We start from the raw sequence: 19712 nt of genomic DNA, 5'->3' as shown, positions 1-19712 counted from the left end.
TTGCCCAGTTTAGTACAGTACTGGGCTTCTGGGAGAAATCACTCAGTGAGCTCATTCAGTCTGAATGCTACCAGAGACAGCATGTCCCTCCTGAGTGGGCCCAACACCAGCACCTGTTTATACTGGAGAGACTGTTTGCCTCTTTAGTTTAGGTTACGGCTGGAGAGGGAGAGGTTAGTTTCCATCTCCACGGATCAGAGAAAGAGAGAGAGAGAGAGAAAGGGGCTGTGGAAGAGCGAGAACAGATGCGGGCAAACAGCTCTTCTTCTTTTCTCTTCTGTTCCCCACTCCATCAACAGCCAGCTCCCAGAGGAGAGGAGAGGAGACGAGAGTTCACTTAAGTGTACAGAGCAGGGGAATAAGGATGCCAGCCAGTGCTTTTTAGTCAGCCCTCTTAGCCAACTCACAGTTTCCACTTATGAAGATAGGCCTACACACACTATACAAACAAACACAGGCAAACAGACAGATACACACAGAATTTTGAGACCACCATATAAGAACGAGGGCTGGCATGATGGACAATGTTATGGAGATTGCCATGTTATCACCAGTGACAAAAACCTATGAGACTTCAAAGCAATATGAACGTCTTCCATCAACAAGCTTCTCATTTTCTGATGAGTGCCTTTTCATTTTAAAGGTTAAAGGCTGAAACACCAACGTTGGTTAACAACTCGAGCTGCACTTGTGAAATAAATATATGCTTATTGAACGAGCCCGCTAGTGGAAACCATGTTGTTCACACTGTGTAGCCTAACGGAACATTCTTGTTTTATGACTGTTTATTCTGAGGTAACTGGAAGATCTATACCAGTACAAACATTTTTTTTTACAACTTTCCAAAGGGCAATCCATTAGAGCACACTGTTTTAGATCTTTAGAATTTGGTTAGTGGCAATAAAAACAATGGCAAAATTCAAGACGTACTGCTCAAGCCTAAATGAAAAATACAGCACTTTCACACCAGCTATAAATACACATACCGCTCAAAACACACATACACTTCACACATCCACTCACTGTTTCACACCTGCCACGGCCACAGGAAAATATCAAATTTGCACCCACACACTGACTCACTCACACACACCATTTCAGTCGCACTCACAGGCCGTGACCACGCACCGAGTTTCACACGACCCACAGCTACACACACAAAAGGCACCCATAAATTCTCTCTACTTCTCTTGGTTCACTGACAAGGCCTGTCCTTACCTGCACCAGGAAGATGATAAGGAAGTAGAAATTGGCAATTCTTCTAAACTGTTCAAACAGGTTCTTTGGCAGAAAGTTCCATACTGTATACTGTGGGGAGAGAAAAAAAAAGAAAGAAGCAATTATGTGACAGAGAAAAGCAACCAAAGGATCTACTACAGTGTGTTGAGGGCTCCTTTCATGCTGCTCATCGCTGTGTAATTTCCCCATCCTGGCATGATGTTTTTCAACCTGATTTCAAGGAAGAGGAGGTTAGAGAAAGGCTTTGCAAGGGGAGAGGGATTAGATGCATTCAATATTCACCGGCTCCTGCATATGTGTATATTTTCCCTGAGCTGAGGAAGGAAGTTAAGGGGGGAAGGCGACTTCAATAGCTTGGTGCCTCTCTGATCTGCCTATGGCCCAGGGAGCCGGCCCTTGGGGGCCCACAGGTATTCCATTGATTCGGATTAGCGACTTATCTCCCTAATTCGGCTAGCCCTGAATAGAGAGCCGATTACCTTATCACGTTGGCTACAGATCTGTTTCCATGGGTTTTTTTTATTTATTTTCTAAGTGGCCATGACTGCTGATACTATAGTAGCTGAAGTGACACTTTTATCTGCCCAAATCCCCAAGAGACTGCTAAACAATGCCCTGGTGGTAACTTTATGCCACACCACAAAGTATCAGGGTGAAAAACACAGACAAATGCAAACACACACACGCACACACACACAGCAATAAGGCACTGTTTATGAAGGGGAATGTCTGCATGGGGAGAGTGTTGAAATGCAGCGGTAGCAGAATGGCCCATCTCATTTTGCCAGAGAGAAAAGAGAGTGAGAGTAATGAGAAAAGGGGGGTGGCGGTGTGAGTGCCTGTGTATGATTGTGATGGTGCAGCAGCAAGGAGAGGGAGAGAAGAGAGGTGGAGATTGGTTGTTGGAGAGCGCAAAAGCAGCAGGATGATGGAGGGCAGAGGCATGGAGGAGCATAAACACTACAGCAGGGGTAATTAAAGACTGTTTACACTGACACACTGGCGGGAGCCAATTGATTGGCCCATCCTCACTGGGACCCTCTGCACCACTATAAATCCCACTGCCTTCTTCCTCTCACACTGCTTCATCCTCCCCATCACCTTCACCCCTCATATCCATAACCCAGCCAGCCGGCACCTGCTCGGGCCTGCAGCCCTCCGCTGACATGGGACTAAAGGCAGAGATTTAGGGGAGGGGGGGCGTCTATCAGAGCCAGGGGAAAAAGATTGAATCGCCCACCCTGCCAGTACATTAATAGCAGCTATGTATTTCACTGCCAAAGACAGTGCTCTCCTGACAGACAAATAATGGCTTTCCATGGGAGGGAAGACAAGCATGTGGAGAGGCAGTGGGAGGAGGAATAAAGAAAGGAGGAGTGGGGCGTACTCAGGACTGTATAAGAGTTCAATTTGCATTCAAAGAGTTGGATAAGATAGTAGGAATGTCAGAAGGGGGGCCAAGACAGGTGAAAAGTATACATGAAGGAGCTGAGAAAGAAACATAGGCATATGAAGCTCACTGTGTGTATCTGGTCAGACTGTAGCCCAGGTGTGTGTGCGTGCGTGTGTGTGTTTCTTACCTTGGAGGACACAATCCTGTTATCACAGAACTTGGGTGGGATGAATGCCTCAGTGGCAGGGCACGGCCGGTGGCCAACGTAGATAGTCCTACTGTCTACCCTTCTCTCATCACCACCAAGCTAGACGGGACAGGAAGGGAGGGGGAGAGGGAGGGGTAGAGAGAAAGAGAGGGGAAGAAAGAGAAATGTTAAAAAAAACTCCAACATAGGCGCTGAGGTTAGAAATGGAGGCATATTTAATCTAGGAGGCAGCCCAATTTCATGAACGAACAGAAAATAAAAGAGCACCAGGTAAAATGTGCATCATACAAAAAACAAGCATGACTAAAAGCTGAACATTTGACCCACCATCTGAGGCATGGGGGGTGCAGCATAAATCATTGAAAACAATGGAGCTATTTTCACTGGTGCATTGTTATTTTAGGTGCAGCAAATCCACTCTGATCATGAAGGATTCATTGTGGCCTTAAAAAAAAATTCTGGTTTGATGATGCCTAAATTCTGTCTAGAGGTCAAGAATTAAACTATTAGAATTTCCACTGAGGTGTGGAAAATTAGAAAGACTTCAAAAGCGCTCCACTGGAAAGCTGTTGAACACAAGCCAATGTTTCATACAGGGGACAAAGGAAAGTATGACAAGGGTCAATGGGCCAAAATGGTGAATGTGAGGGGCCTATTGCTCATTTCTTTTTTCCCCAGGTGGACACTCATTGATGATTAGCCAGTAATAAATTTGTGCTGCCAGGGAGGATAATGCTGTGCTCAGATTTATGGGTCCAGCTATCTTGTCTTGATACAGATGGCAGGATGATAAACATGTGCACCCAGATGCATATCTATCTATCTATCTATCTATCTATCTATCTATCTATCTATCTATCTATCTATCTATCTATCTATGCCTATATATACACGCATGCACACACAAGTCTAATCGCATGTGTGAAATAGGAAAGACTTCAGACACTGGGTCAGCAGCCAGACACACGCTGGTCTCCCCTCACCATGAGGTGGCCTGGACATTCCTGTTCCTTAAAAGGTAGGTAGGGTGAATCACAGAGCAAAGGAGGGGAAGCCAGGTCTTAGTCACGATTTAGCTTTACAGGAACTCTCCTGGCCTAATTCTCAAAAGCCACAGTATAGATGATGGCCCAAAAAGGTAGGAGAGGAAAACCGGACAAGAAGTCTGAGTGATCCATTGTGAGGCTTAGCGATGAAGTTCACTGAACTCATCCGCCCACCTACTCACAAACGCACACAAACACCCACTGATTTTCTGTCCTGAGGAAAGCCATGTTTCTCTGAAAAATTGGACCTAGGCTATGCCCTCAGTGACCTAAGTTTCCTTCCTGACTTCATCCCACACCCACAATCCTGGTGCTTTGGCTGGACAGCCACAGGGGTGGGACAATCATGATGACAGTAACAATGTCAACATCCTTGAGGGGCCACAACTGCTACTTCCTTCTGCTTCCGCCTCGGCTTCTATCTTATCCCTAACCACCTCTCCAGGCAGAGAAACAGATAATACCCAAGAGGAGCTACACCACGCACCAATCAACTGGCCACCAATCATTATCTGGCGATAAAAACAACAAAAAAAAAGACCCCAAAAAAGTTTCAATTGCTGGATCAGAAAGGCGGTCGAATGTATGCCATAAAAAATATGAGCCAATTTGTGGCAGTCAACAGAACGTTAGTAGCGTAGGCATGTCGTCCATCTGGCATAAACAGAACAGTTCACTTCTGACGTGTTCAGAATTTCACAGCCTATGATCATAGGTTAGAACAAGTTTAATATAATAGACAGAAGGGAGAGCCTATGCTGCTGCAATGAAAAACTTAATGCGCTACCGGGCAATAGGTGATACCTCAATCGTCAAGTACACACTAACATGTAATTACTATGTTTGGATTGTATGTTTTGGATTTATTTACACATGGGATAGGCCAATGTAATGCAGCCATAAAAACAATCCGTTAAGAACAGTGCTATATTTGATTTTTACTATTTATGCTTGTTGAGCACTTTTACATGATGTGCCATTTTTAGCAGAAAGTCAGGGTAAAATGATTCATTTCAATCAGCGATTGGATTGGTGATTGGCCGACTACACTGATCACACTGTTAAAAAAAAATTGGCAATCAGAATCTGCACCAGAAAGCCTGATTGGTGCATCCCTAATCTCTTTATGTATGCTGCACACTTTCAGCTCCGCTCTCCTCCGCTAGTCAACAACACCCTGCTCAAGTGCGGGCCCCAACACACGAGCCCTTAAATGTAGTTGTGTTCTCAGCTTAAGTACAAGTTGTGCAGCTATTACTGTGCCTGTAAATTATTAAGGCTATGCAGGCAGGAGATCTGCTGGATCTGATACACAGGCCAGCATCATGCGGGCTTATAGGGACAAAACCCTGTCAGGTCTCCATGGACAGCTGATCCTGGACCAGCGCCAGGGAACGTGTGAAAAAAGGCCACCTGGACAGTGACCTGTCCACCGTCTGTTTCTGACAACAGGTTAGATCAAAGAATAGCCTCAGACACTTGGGAGCCTAATTAATGCGGGGTGGGGACAAAAACATAGCCTACATAACCCAACTTACGCAATCATTTGCTTCTCATTAGCAGTCAAATAACACAAAATAAAGGCCAAATTCTGTGTCTGAAATTCTGACTGTTTCCCGTCTTCTCTCCAGTCCAGACTGAGGAAGGGGAGCCAACAGGCAGCTTAGCTTACATAATGCTCCGTTATGCGTGAGCAGCAGTGTTCACACCTCAGTGTGGCTGTCAAACCTACCATCCCCTACCCACTCGACACACACCGACACTCCTCCAGCAGGACCATCCGGACGGACTCGTCTGCCAGAAGATGAAGGGAGGGAGAGAAAGAGAGGAAGTACAACAGGATCCAAGGACACAAGAACATCCAGGTTTTCCATATCAAACAACAACCAGGCCCCAGGAGGAGCTGTAAGCCAAGAGCACCCCCATGGACTACCCTTATTCATTTCTTTGAATCAGATGCTGTGTTTCTGGCAGTTACCCTTACTCTGTGCACTTTGAAAATGCCATCTACAAATTTAATAGCAGTGTTCCAGATTTGCAATAGTGCAGCCAATATATCCCGAATAACTGAAATAACATTATACAAAAATGCAAGAACAGAAAAAGCAATCATCATTTACAGAGGCCCACGCAGACGAAGCAAATTTCCCAGTGCAAATAAGGAACAATTTACAAAACAAATTAGCCTTGAGCTATAGGACCCGCAAAGGGCTCTGGCTTGGACTTCTGGGTGAGAAGCCACACAGTCAACAGTATTAGTTGGCTGGCTTACGCTAGTGCCAATCTTTCACCTGTACCCGTCTCTTTGGGAGTCATTATGCACCAGAGCCGCGTTAATGCAACACAGCCTCAAGGTCACAGGCCTACTAGATAAACAAACACTGGTTTTCCTATAACCTATAAATGTTACTCAACAACCACAAAACCTACTACATAAGCAAGCTCTGGGCCTTAGAGACAATTCTCAACATAAACGCTGGCACTTTAACACATATAAATCATGTTGAAAATGAGATTCTATATTAAAAGAGGAAGTGGTCCATGCCCCGGGGTGCTAAAGATAAGAACAGAACTATTGAATGCCCATTGATTTAAAGGGGAATTCACTGTAAAATATAATGAGGGTCAGACCATGGGGCCCAATTCATTTTTGAGCAGTTACGTGATCGCAATGCTCATCTCCAAAACAGTGAGCTCAAGGCCGGACAAGAAATGCTAATGTAAGGAAGAAGTAGAACTGATTGCATTATCTTTGCCTCATTGTCAAAGGTCAAACGGAGCCATTCAAAGCCAATGATGTTAGACAGTAAAGCAAAAGTGGCCTACAGTCAAGTGCCAGTGTGTCAATACCAAACAGTAGATTCATGCTAGATGAAAATGCATTAGCTACAACACGCGAAGGGGGATCAATAAAGAAAACATTCAATGCTCAATTGAGCCGAGATGCAATTGCTCAGTCAGAAATAAACGGTGCATTAGAGAATTGACTGAGCTCGAAACTTTACATTAGATTATGCTCTAAATGAAATTATGCACACATTGTAAAATGAGCACAGGCTGGGACAGGGGGAAAATGCACTCCATTGAGAGCAGAGGAAATATAAGGCTGCATTCAGCCAGTGCCAAACTCTCAATGATGACTTCGGTCTGATGACACTGCGTCCTGTCACACCATCTCACTATTCAGTGACCTATCCCGCTTGGTCACAATCTCCATGCTGTTAGCTGAACTGATCTATAATGAACAAATTGTTGCAAGTCAACAGTCAGCCTCAAGTCCAATACCCGGATGTCAATAACTTGCCCTTGAAGCTCCAGTCTAGAATTGTTTTTCCTGATGTATCAATTAAAGGTATATAAAGAATCTTGAAAGGTAATTGCCGATAAAAAATTATCTGGCTATAGTCGAACTTGTCATTTCAATGCGACTTTTATCATCTGATCACACCAGGATACATGGAGAAGCCAATATGGATGAACAAAACAAATTTAATTTTGCTCACACTAACATCAGATCTTCAACAAGATCTGATATCAACGATATGGAAGTTGTCAGGCTCGCATTGCGATCATAATTCTACGTAGTCTGGATGCAATCCAGCGACAATGCACACAAGCAATGTAAAGAGACTGAGAGGGAGAGAAAAAGTATTTCAGACAGAGATTTAAACAAATAGATATTTATGGAGCCACAGGAGACACATAACAGCCATTTTGCAATTGTGAACATACAGCAATGGGACTGCATAAAATCAGAAATAAGAATCAGATCTCAAAATCATGTAAAAACATGAAAAGTGTAACCGTAGCAGTTGGTCTGGGTTGGTGAAAGTGTGCAGCTGGTGACTCCGATTCCACACTATGCCATTTAAAGCGTCCTTGCCCATAGACAGAATTACTTAAGATAGCTTAGAGCAGTGTTTTTAAAGACTCGGTCAGGACCTATAGGTGAATTGCGAGGAGATTAAAATGGGTTGTTAAATTATTCAGGAGAAAATGGTATCCAAACCTACTGGCTATATTATGTTAGCAAATCCTTTCCTCGTACATGCAATGTAAGCTGGGCTAAGTAAAAACACAGTACAGCAGTAGATTAGGAGCCTCTAAACAGGAAAAATGTCGCTGAATTATCCTGCACAATAGCAGCCTATGTCAAATCAGCTTTGGGGCCTGATATGCCCTGTATTCAAGATGTAGGTTTGCAGAAAACATCTCACAACCACTGGCCTAAAATAACAGCCGCTGACAGTGGTATCAGTCGAATTTGGTGGCGACCATTTTAAAACAGCTAAGAGTTCGCAGTTCCTTTGTTAAGATGTAGTCTAACCTCAGCGTGAACAGGAACACGTCACATCGGCTAAGTTTAAAAGGGGTATAGCGCCCATCCCTTTTTCTCTCTTTTTTTCCTCTCCCAGTTGACCATCAGCTGAAGCACCACCTTTCCTGGAAATATCATTTCAGCTTGACAACCTAAAATTTTAAGTAGGCTGGGCTGGGCTACTGCTTGAGATGAGCAGGTGAGTACGGCACTACAGCCACACTGCAATCCACCCTGCCAAACATAACCTGACTTAACCTCCCCTATGAGCATAGTGGAAGTGTGGAGTATCCCCACCATCACTGCTGCAGTTTAACGCAATATAAACACACCCACATCTAAAGTAAATGAGATGTGTGTGTTTTCAGAGGTTAATAACCTGTGGGTGGTGTTGGTGTTAGGACAACCCCCAGGGCAGATGCTCCCAGTACCCAGTAAACATAAGGGTCATCACCTCATGTTTACTTTATGTTAAGACAGACAACTTTTTGAGGTTGTCAAGTTGGGCAATATTGCTTCAGCTTGGATGAGGACTGCCAAATGTGACAAAATGCAGGTAACACTGGTAAATAAGGAACAAAGATTAATCACCAATAAATAAAAATTCCTATTACTATTCCTGATAATTGTCTGCAAGATTGCACATCAATATTGCCGTAACACGTTGCCAGTGTATTATGGCCTGTAGCTGCTGTGACTTTTTCTTACAATAGTGCTGAAGCAAATATAGACCAATTTTAAATTGTGTTGGCCATCAGGACTGTTCTGGGCAGCAAAGTGGTTTTTGGATGCCTGCATCTCCAGTTGTTAAGCATGGTGCTAAGGGTTAAGTGAAGCGTGGATAAGGCAGCGTACATGTGTATCTCAAAGAGGGTGCTCATACAGTAGTTGTCTCTTTGGTGTCAATGACAAGTGACTTAATTTGACAAGTGTCTCTGAGCTAACTGCAAAGAAAGATGATATTAAGATGTATAGAAAACAAACAGGCTAGTGGCTGCAGGTGCTACACCGGCACAGCAAGTGTTATTTACCCTGACACAAATGGATTTTGTGGTCAAACAAGCAGAGTGTTGTCAATGCTGTGACTTTTTCTTACAATAGTGCTGAAGCAAATTGAAAAAAGTAAGCCCAAAAGAATACGGTAGGTTAAGCTTTGTTCTGAACACGGTCTGTTCTCTTTTGGTTTTGTAACTTCAGCACAAGGGACTAAAACACCGAGCTCATTCAGTGCGGAATGCATGAGCTGTGTCATTAAGCTTCAAAAAAATCCACTTAGAAAATCTACTTAGACACATTTAATGAGGTGTGAGGGGGCTGTGTGAGAGAGAGACCTATGCTCGTACTTCTTTATGCTCTGCACATGCACTAATAACACTTGCTCCAGACTACACAGAGAGCAAAGAGACATAGGCCTACTCATTGCCAAGGCCATATTCCCATTTGACCTTAGCATCTGTTTCAATCATTCTCTGGGCAAAAAAAAAAAAGAAATGAGCTGTATACAATCTACTTTCATTCAGTTGTACCAATAGTGAGAAACTGGCAAGAGTAAGCCGTGTGCGTTTGTATGCGTACATGTTTGTGTGAGACTCACAATCCCTTATCAATATTTAACTACTTAACTACATCCTGCTCAAACTGCATCTTATCTACTCTATCAGATTTTATGAAGTCCCTCCCAGAGTCAGTGAGGTCATCATAGGTCAACCTTATCTGCAATTTAGTGCAGTGTGTAGCTCTAATGGCCTTAACTGGCCAGTTTTTCAGGAAACCCTAGGAGGGAAAGCCCCAAGGGGGACAGGAGTGATGAAAAAAAAATGTAGGTCTAAACATCAAATGGAGGGGAAATTCAATGAGTCAACATGTCCACAAGAGAAGGCTACAGTGAAAAACTAGTAACCGTATTCTGAGAGTAATGAAATGAATAAATGAAAGAACACAGGCCTTAACTCCTGGAAACTGCTGCGGGAAACGTTGATGACAACAGCAAAAACAGCCTAACTGCAACATAAAGTTGTTATTAGTACGACAGAGGTTGGATGGAGTTGAGTGATGAATGTTTGAACGCAAGGGGCACGAGTTGAGTCAATGCTGTTCATCAGTGCAGCACTCGACTTGGCACTCCCCTCTCTCACTCCTTCTTGCCGGCCCACCTGCCTGTCCTTCTCCAGCTTGCTCGCTCTTTCTTTCTAATTGTAATTCTCTCAGTTTTGATTACACATCCAACTGTTCAGTGTATTGCAGTCAGACAATGAAGAGAGCCTGTTTCAAGCTGTACACTATGAGGATTTGCAGAGACTAGGCTACGTTGTGAAAGACAGTATATAGGCCTATAGCATGAAGACACATTAACAAACTGAAGTTAGATTTGTTAACTACAGTAACTTCAAAAGTATTCACCCTCTTCAGTTTTTACACATATTCCTGTGCTGCAAAATGAGTTTAAAATATTTATATCAGATAGTTAGTCTGAAATAAATCACTTTTTCATATCAAAGTGGAATGGAAATTAAATAAATTTAACTGAAAATATAAAATTCCGATCACAAAAACCTAGTTTGTAAAATTCATCCCGTTTATTATCTTGGACCAAAAAAAATGATGTTCAGCATTTCATAACATATTATTCATGCTTCATCTTTAGGTTAGAGTCATATGAATGAGACATTTGATTACATTTTCTTTCCAAAATTTCTAACCCTAACCCTATTACGGGGATGTCTCATGCCAGTTTCCTTCAATACATCTTAAACAGTGCTACAGAATACTAGAGAACAGTGTGGAACAACTGTTACTTATGAATCGCATTTGATTCCAGTTCCTGGAGCTTAAGAGAAAAGATAAACTATCATTCTTCCATCACTTTAGGCCACTTCTGAAAAGCCTGAATGCATTGGAAGCATCATTTGATGCTCTTGATTTGATGCCTCTATGGTGTAATGCAGGTAGGAGATTTAACCATCAGCAACGCAAGCAAATGCATTTCACCACTGCCATGGGTAACGTTATTATCATATTTTCTTCTGAGTGACATAGAAGATGTCCCATGGCCTGTTTTATAATCAGCTTCTTGTATTTGGTGACCATTTAGTAGCTACCAAAAATAGTGTTCATATTATGTTTATATACAGTATCTGCACAATTGCCCCTACCTAAATTACCCACTTAGTTTGTTATCATTGTATTAGTTATGTACGTCATTTTGCCTCAAAATGGGTGAATGGTCACTATGGTTCCAGAAACCTCCCAGAAAAGTGTGAATGTGAAGCATGGCATTGCTGAAAAAGAGCAAGCATGCTCAGTTGACTTTCCCTTGGTAAATAAAGGTGAAACAGAATTAGGCAATTGAAAACATTTGCCACAGTTGAGAACATGCACACTTGCTGTGCGATTACACCTTAGCACAATGGAAATGAGAAATATTGCCTTCACAACGGGGATGAGAGTTGACAATTAAGATACAACCAATGTGAATGTAATTTTGGGCTGGAAGGAAAAGAAGAATGATGAAACACACTGCTGGCCATTACTGTGTCCAAAATTGCCTATTGCTTCAACTTCAAAATGTTGCCCGTGTATCACAGCTTAAGAGATTACTTTGACAGTTGAGCGGGTTTGGATGCTATGCAAAAGGCTGTGGCCACAGCATATTGCTATACAGTTAACAAGTAGACTATCTCTCCAAAAACACATTATTATTAATAAACAACACTACCAGACAAAAGGCTAACTACAGCATTATTCAGAGCAAAGTAATGAAAAGCAAAGCTATTACCCCATAGTGAAACTATAGCAGGAGTTACCTCCATCACGAGTTCACCCACAATGGCCTATGGCATAGTATAAAGACCTCATATCAGAGGCTACCCTCCTCTCTGACCGCCGTTTGCACACAGTGATGAGTGGCCCACAGAGTAATAACAGTCCAACTTGAATTGAGGGCTGATCCTAAGGAGCTGTTGTGGAAAGGCAAAGGCTCATTGTTCTAGTAGCATCCCTGCAGCTGTACAAGACACAGAGCGTACTGTACCATGGGCTGGTACTGGCCTACATTACACTGTGTCCCTCGACACTGGGGAGGAGGGAAAACTCATCTAGACCTCGCACTGGGAACTATCTGCTGCCTCAATCATCTGGTCTACTCAAGTAAGCCACTGACAGATGTTGTGCTGACTACTTCGGCAATGTGGTTCTCAAACCAAAGACAATTCTGTGAAAGGATAACAGGTGGCTATAAGCTTGAATGCATGTCCTCAAAACAAAGATTGATTTGCTTATAATTTCCTGTCTGCGTACGATGTGAATGTAAATGAGCAGCGCTGCACAAATCTTTGGTGGCAAAAACCAAGTGTAAAAAGCAATCCGGACAAAGTCTGCCTCAGGCTTTGCCTCAAACAAGAGTACCTGATGAAAATGAATGAGGGATGTGAAAATGTTTACCATTTGTGGAAACAAAAAGGAAATGTGTAAGCACTTTATGCAATGCTGAACAAGGTCTGTGTCCAATTGCATGTTTGAAGCACACTGTTCCTCAAAATAAAACCTTTACACAGACCAAATAAGACACTCAAATGTAGCCTCAACGTCACAAAACTGGATACTAGTTTTCTATTAAATAGGAAAGTCATTTTGTAACTGCTTTATAGTTTTTAAGCATTCATTTACTGAGGCTTCAGTTTAGGTTTTAGGAGTACATGTTACTCAACCTCCCCCAGCTTGAGCTTAAGTCCCCAGACCTATGGCCCTCTAGGCCAGTCGGCTCACTAAGTACTGGAGGGAATGACATGAATGAATTATTTTCTAGGGGTCTTAGGGAGAAAATCTCTACACTTCATATTTAAAGACCGGGAAAAGTGAGCATATTTTGAGCAGCACCAGAGTCACACTTTAATCTATAATTAAAGAGAATTTAGGTGGTTTTCCCAGCCAAGTGCACATACTCTGTGTCCAACAGGGAAGGGGGTTGTGTGTGTATGTGACTCTGTTTGTGTGTGTGGGGCGGGGGGTGGGGGGGGGGGGGGTGGGGTGGGCCATACCACTTACACAAGGCACCAGAGTCAGGTACCTAGATGCGATTGCTCGATTCAGCTACTGTTTGCATCTTCTTGTTTGCATGTAGTGTATGGGTAAACTAAACTGCTCATCGGCACAATGGCTTTCATCCCACCGCCATGTCTGGCAGATAGAGCCATCCAATAGCGAGGAACAGACATTTGCATCCTAATGCTGACGAGCTTTAAAAATCTCCATCTCAGCTACAGCCCTTCTGATGACATTATCTTTTATAATGCACCAAGCTACATTGACTGTAATTGCTATTCAATTAATTATCCTCAGACACTGCATAGGAGGGGAACAAGCCTAATGACTAAAATCAATGTGGCTCGTTCCTTCCTCTGTGCTGAGGCCATGCTTGGTTTGGACAGTCCCTCACCATGCCTTTCCTCCCAGTCAATCGTGACCACATTTAAAAGACTCATTTTTCTCCCTGTGATGCCGCCTGCCTAGCTGGGAAGTAGGCTGTTTCTTAACCTGTGTGTGTGGGGGGTGGGGTGGGGGTGGGGGTGGGGGATGCTTGGGGGTTGTATATTTCAGAGCATGCGTTTGTGACTCGTTAAATCCTCACATGGAGGTTACCGTTCTTCTTCTTCTGTGTGTCAGCCAGTATCATTTCAGGTGGCAAAGAAAGTGACAATGAAAAACTGGGATGACGAAACATCGGAGATGCTGGCTTCTCTCCTCCTCCCTTCCCTGCTCACTCGCTCTCTCTCCTGGCTCAGACACAGACGGAGACACACATAGACAAAAAAATATCCCCCACACATCTCAGCATTCTCTTCACATCTCACTGCGAATGCTCTCTGGGTAATGCTAGAGCTGGAGCACGCCACAGAGAATCTCTGGATGAGCCTTTATAAATATATGGATGACGAGAATGCATTTTAAGTGCTGCTACCCTGGCGAGGATACGTGGGTCAGGAGAGGAGGAGCGATGTGAGGAGAATTCAAAATAAATGAAGCCACCTGAATTATTTAGAGGTACAAACTGAGAATTCAACCTCGCTTTTAAAAGGAAATGGAAAATTGCCACAAAAAGCCATGGTGCATCCGTGGTTCCCTTATATCCCACCTCACCTTACGCCACCCACCCACTCCATCGTCAACCACTAAAGTCAGCCTGACAGAGTCTGTCCATTAGGTGAGCACAGTGAGCAAGGAGAGGGAGAGGTGCAAAGAGGTTACAGGTACACCCCCTTGTTCCACTGTTTCCTTGGCTTGAGTCACGCAGGGCTTTCCTGGGCTCCCCCAGCCTATCCCACCACCCAGCTAGCCCACAGCCGGCCATTTATCCCTTTACACTGCCTCCCCCGCTACTAAATATATTTATTATCCTGCTGTGTGGTGCAGATGATCTCCACTGGCTGGATTTTCATTACTGGACAGAGAGCGGGAGACCAAACGGAGAGAGGGAGGAAGAGAAAGAAATCAGAGTAAGCAGTTCTGTCCGCCAGCCAGTTCGCGGTGCAAGACTAATGGCGGCAAAACGGAGCACAGTTCTAATCAATACCTAGCTCTCCTGATGAAACAGGCCTGATAAATCAAATGGCCCCACAGGCCTTGTATGGTCTGTGGCCTCCGAATGCACTCTTACCCTAGCTGCTCTCCCTAAAGTCCCGCTATGGGACCATCACTAAAACTGTCATCACCTGGTAAGAGCCCCTCATGTCTTTCCAACAGGTGCTGACTAGCTGCTACTTGGGCATGAGGGCATTAAATACCAACTGGAGTATCTGATGGTAAGATTAAATCTGTCATAAAGTGGACATCTGGAGATCTGGCATCTGGCATTTTTGCCTTTATTAGATGGTCTATAGCGAAGAGAGACCAGAAAGATTGGGGGAGAGAGAGGGCATTGACAAGGTATGCACCTTAGACTGCTGAGCCACCGAGACACCATATCTGGAGCATTCTGAAGTAGATATCTCAGCAAGGCCAAAACACAATGAAAGAGACATGAGCCGAGTTGTAGATTACTGGGGCCTTAATATGCATCAAAGTAGACGCAACGCCCCAATGAACACTACAGGGCAGATGGAAATATCACAAATAAAGCAGTTCCTCTTCTATTGCTGAACAAAACATGAGTTTCCTGTGAAGAGCGATACCAGATAAAGTCTCTGAAAACCTATTTCACCTTGTGTTGTTTATGTTATCGAAATGTTTGCACAAAAACATCTCAATATGCACGCGTGTATGTGCATGTCGACTATGCACTTGTTTGTGTAGGTATGCGTACAAATCTCAAGCCCACAGACACCCTAAGCCGACCTGAAAAGCAGGTTTGCGCTGCCCTGGGGCTCTCGAACTCTGTTTGACATGCATGCCTGCAAAGGCCTGATACAAAACAACGTCCCCTGCCAGGCAAGGGTCTGCTTATTAGTGCTTAGGTCACAGCCGAGCAGAAGCAGCAGGGCTGAGACAGACAGGCCCCAGTGCAGTCAGTGTGTCAACCTGCTGCAGGACGGACAGACTGAAGAGAGACAGAGAGGGGGGTAAAAGGGTGGGGAAAGCAGAACAGGGGGAGAGGAGGACCAGAGTGGTGCTGCACCCTGGGCAGAGCTGACAGCTCTCAGGAGTAAAGATGACGGCCGAAAATACCTGAGACTTCATTCTGCACTCAAGACCCTGACATTTGACGGACCTCAAAACGCAATGGAATTTGCGTGCACGAGAGTTATAACGCAGTCACATGGTGAGCCCCACCAGCTTGCAATTAGATCCCCCTCCAAAGGTACTTAAAACAGCTCCATCACGCCATACAGCACTGGAGTGTTTAAGAATCAGACGCTAAATCACAGGAAATAAAAAAAGTCTAGGCTAGAATCTCACTTCATATTATAATTGCTTAGAGTGCATTTTCACTTGGTAGATTAACATGCTGCTGTGACACAAAAAATGCACATAAGTATTTTTGAGTGCACTTCAGCATATGACTAAAATAATCGTAAATAAGGTGCAATTAAAATGTATGCCTATGTCCAGGCCTATGATGCTGTAGTTTTACCATAAGCCAAATAGCACGCTCAGTATCATAGACTTAACACAGACAACACTACAACACTACTACAATCATATAACAGTTCAGTTACTGTTTTCATTCTTCCCTTCTTAAAAGTTCTCAATCTTATTACTACATAGACCTAACACAAATCAGCTCAATTAGTGTCAATGTGGTCATTTCACTCTCGAGTAGATGGAGGTTTGAGTGTAGAAGATAAACAATTTGAGTTTGGTTGTTTTTTTTTCTTTGTCTGTTGATTTATATGTGCATTTATCCTTCTGTTATGTTTTCCCTGGGTATTTTTCTGCAAAAATATATTGCAAGGAAATGAACAAATGATATACGGTATATGCAATTGGAAAATTAATTATGAGTTCTTGCAATAAAATTATTTTTTTTAAAAAAGTGGTCATTTCAGCAGCCTTAGTATACAGATTAAGAGCACCTGTAGAGCTTCCACCCTTTAACTGGGTGGTAGAGGACTGGACCTCTTGACAGGAGCTTGCTGTATGTGTGCTCTTCACTATTTAGCAAAGGAGCATTTTGCTTATTGTAACAGAATCAAAACATAAAGCAGAAACTTGACATCTGATGTGTCTACCTAGCTAGTGAGTGGGAGTTGGCCTACTGGTTACCATGGAGCAGGAAAGATACTGAGGAACTGCCTGGGCAATGGTGCTTTCATGTGTCTATGTTGTTCTCCTCGCAGTCAAGGCAGGGGCTCCCACAATGAATACTATCACATTTCCGCCAGGCTCCACCTCTCACAGATCACACTGCTGCCTTCAAGGGCTTGAGAGAACATCAAAGGCAACTGTGTGATTTTGCATTCCTGTCAGACCATTACAACCTCTGGAGCTTCCCCCCGATGAAAAGCCCAGCCCCACTCATTCCCACAGCCATCTTTAATGACTTTCCAAAGACACACTCAGGGTTTAGCGGCACAGTGCATCATAGTGGGAGACTCAAGTGAGACTCATGCGGCCTCTTCAGTGCCTTTGGTATGAGCAGCCTCCCTCTCTCTCGCTCGCTCTTCATGATGCACATACCTCCCGTGGGCTAGGGGAGGGTGGTGTGAATTAGGAGGCAGAGCGCCAGAGCCTGAGATAACGGCACAATGTGCATCAATGACAGTATGGCTGGCTGCTCCGCACAGAATATTATTTACAGCTCACACCGAAGAGAAATTACAGCAGCAAACCTCTCCAGAAGCAGGAAAATCCGCTGACCTGGCAACACTTAGAGAGAGGCCAGGAAGAGGGTCAGGCAGTATAATTATTATATTGCTTCTCCTTATTCACTGTCGGTATCTATACTGCTCACGTACACCGTGGGGGATTCAACCCACTAGTGACAACAGGTTACTGGTGCATAAGAGGATGATAAAAAGGCAGTAAAGATGGTTTAGCATTCATAAACTTGCGACGGTCCCTGTGGATAGTTACTCCACTATCAACTAGCCTACCCATGACTGAATAACTATAAGACCTATGAGAAGGGCAATGAAACCAAAGGCTAAACCTTAAAAGGATGAGCAGTAACGTGATGACTCATGAAATATGATGTCAAGGCAGTCAATCTCAGCAAAATACCAACTTCTTGGATGAACAAATCCTGTGGTTGGACACAAAGTAGAGTATATTCTGGAAACAATTGCATCACAACTGGGAACAACTATTTTGTCCAGGAAAAACGAGCCCAGCTGTGTAGTGTTAAAGAGACAAAACAGGTGCACAAGCTTAAAGACACAGAGGAAATGCATAACGTGCCATTTGGTGGCTGTCTTTCTGCAAAGCTTCTCTGATACCATGCTGCATATTTTTAAGCATTTGTGGCCCAGTGAGAATCAGCCCCCACCCCTGGCGAATTAGCGGTCTGCCAATTGAGCTGTAGGACCAAAGCTGACCTGCGTATACAGGTGGGCGATCAAGACTATCTTCATTGTGCATTTGATCAATAAAAACGCAAAAGGTAAACATAAAAGGTGAGTTTACATTGAGGAAAATAAACACTGCCTTCCCACAATCCCCGTATTTGAGCTGAAAGTGTAGTTTAAGGACTCTGTAAGTCAGCTACCGAGCTAGCATTACATCTGTCGTGCCTTCATCATGGCTGGCAACAACTTAGGTTAGTTACCTACTCCTCATAGGTAGCTAGCTGGCTGGCAACAGCTATGAAGTGAGACAACAGCGGCTTCGTGCTGTCAAGCACTGTGAAGTAACAGTTTGTTACAGTTTCTTAAGCATAACCTACAGTATACATTGTAAAGGAAAATACTGCCAATGCAAGCTCACAGTATTTCAGGGCAGAATCACAGCATTTAACAGCTAGCTGGAGTAGCCGGATGCCACAAGCTAGCCGTGTGTGTAGTGTTGCTGCCTGGCACACATACCAAACGGTTCAGTCTTCTCCGTAGCATCTTCTAGTTTCTTATCTTCTTTGATTTCTCAATGCTGGCGAACTCCTCCGTTTCAAAAGCCACCTACAGGCTCCGTTTCAGCTTCTCTGGGGAATAACTTTGCATGTATATTAGTTAACTTGCTAGCTCCTTAGCTATCTATTTTCTACTCTAACGTTAGTTCTAGCTATATGAAATGCCGCAGCGACGCTACATCGTTTCCATTTTGTTTGATTTCGGTCTCTTCGCACCATTCGCATTCTCTCCCCGCTGAATATTTTCCGCGTTGCGGTGTAGCCTACTAGTCGCGCTTTCCTCTGCTCAAGGCTGAAACAGTCCGTGACATTTTGTACTATGCCCTGTTGCTGAGACTCGTAAAAATCATCTGTCGCATGCGAGCCAATTTGCTGCCCCGGTCACTCAAAAACTGCGACCGATACACTAAAAAGTAACTTCTATTTCCAGTCCCTGCGCACAGGTCGCTTCACCTCCCTGTCAAACAATTTTCACTCTAGCAACCAGCAACCCACAAACGTTCCCACGTTCACAAGCTCCACCCGATGAAGGTGCGGCGAGTTTTGCTCACAATGTATGATGGGTAATGCGGTCTTAACTTGAACTACAACCATTCAAATTTCCCCTCTTTCCAATGAATGTTGCAGGGAGGAGAGGAGGGAGGAGGGGGGCAGTATTTACTGGAAGCTTCATATAAAATTCTCCTTTCGATACGTTGTGAAGAAGGGATTTTCCAGATTGACAGGCTGACTTTGGATGGGGCAGTTTGTGTGTTAGTGTAACCCTTACGAAAAAGAAACTTAGTAGATATCCTATAAAAAGTTTTAGCAGGATACTACACGTGAAAATATATCACAGAAAATCCTATATTAATAACAAGGAAGGTGCAAAATGCCATAAAGGATGATAAGGACAATATAAACTCACTAGTGAGTATCAGAAACACATTACAAGTTCCTATAAGAATATTACTATGTTTTTTGTAAAGGAATATCTTGTTTGCTTCCCACAAGCGTGATCATCAGCAGATCTA

The 19712-nt window shown here is 43.7% G+C and overlaps 1 protein-coding gene across 4 annotated transcripts in view; it reads right to left on the bottom strand.

The window, feature by feature from the left end:
- The window catches only part of atp11c (ATPase phospholipid transporting 11C (ATP11C blood group)), a 43627-nt gene extending 24461 nt beyond the window's left edge, over nt 1-19166 (bottom strand). For all 4 annotated transcript variants that reach the window (XM_071917111.2, XM_078288961.1, XM_078288962.1 and 1 more), the window contains exons 1-3: nt 18659-19166; nt 2820-2939; nt 1219-1308 (exon numbers count right to left, since the gene is read on the bottom strand). In XM_071917111.2, coding sequence (XP_071773212.1) covers nt 1219-1308; nt 2820-2939; nt 18659-18685 — 237 coding nt within the window. In that variant the 5' untranslated portion in view covers nt 18686-19166. The remainder of the gene's footprint in view (nt 1-1218; nt 1309-2819; nt 2940-18658) is intronic.
- Between the last annotated feature and the right edge of the window lie 546 nt (nt 19167-19712).

Source organism: Centroberyx gerrardi, chromosome 16 (assembly GCF_048128805.1).
Source record: "Centroberyx gerrardi isolate f3 chromosome 16, fCenGer3.hap1.cur.20231027, whole genome shotgun sequence".
Classification (NCBI taxonomy): Eukaryota; Metazoa; Chordata; class Actinopteri; order Beryciformes; family Berycidae; genus Centroberyx; species Centroberyx gerrardi.
The sequence above is the reverse complement of the archived record's forward strand: the minus strand, read 5'-3'. Positions and strand labels throughout refer to the sequence as shown.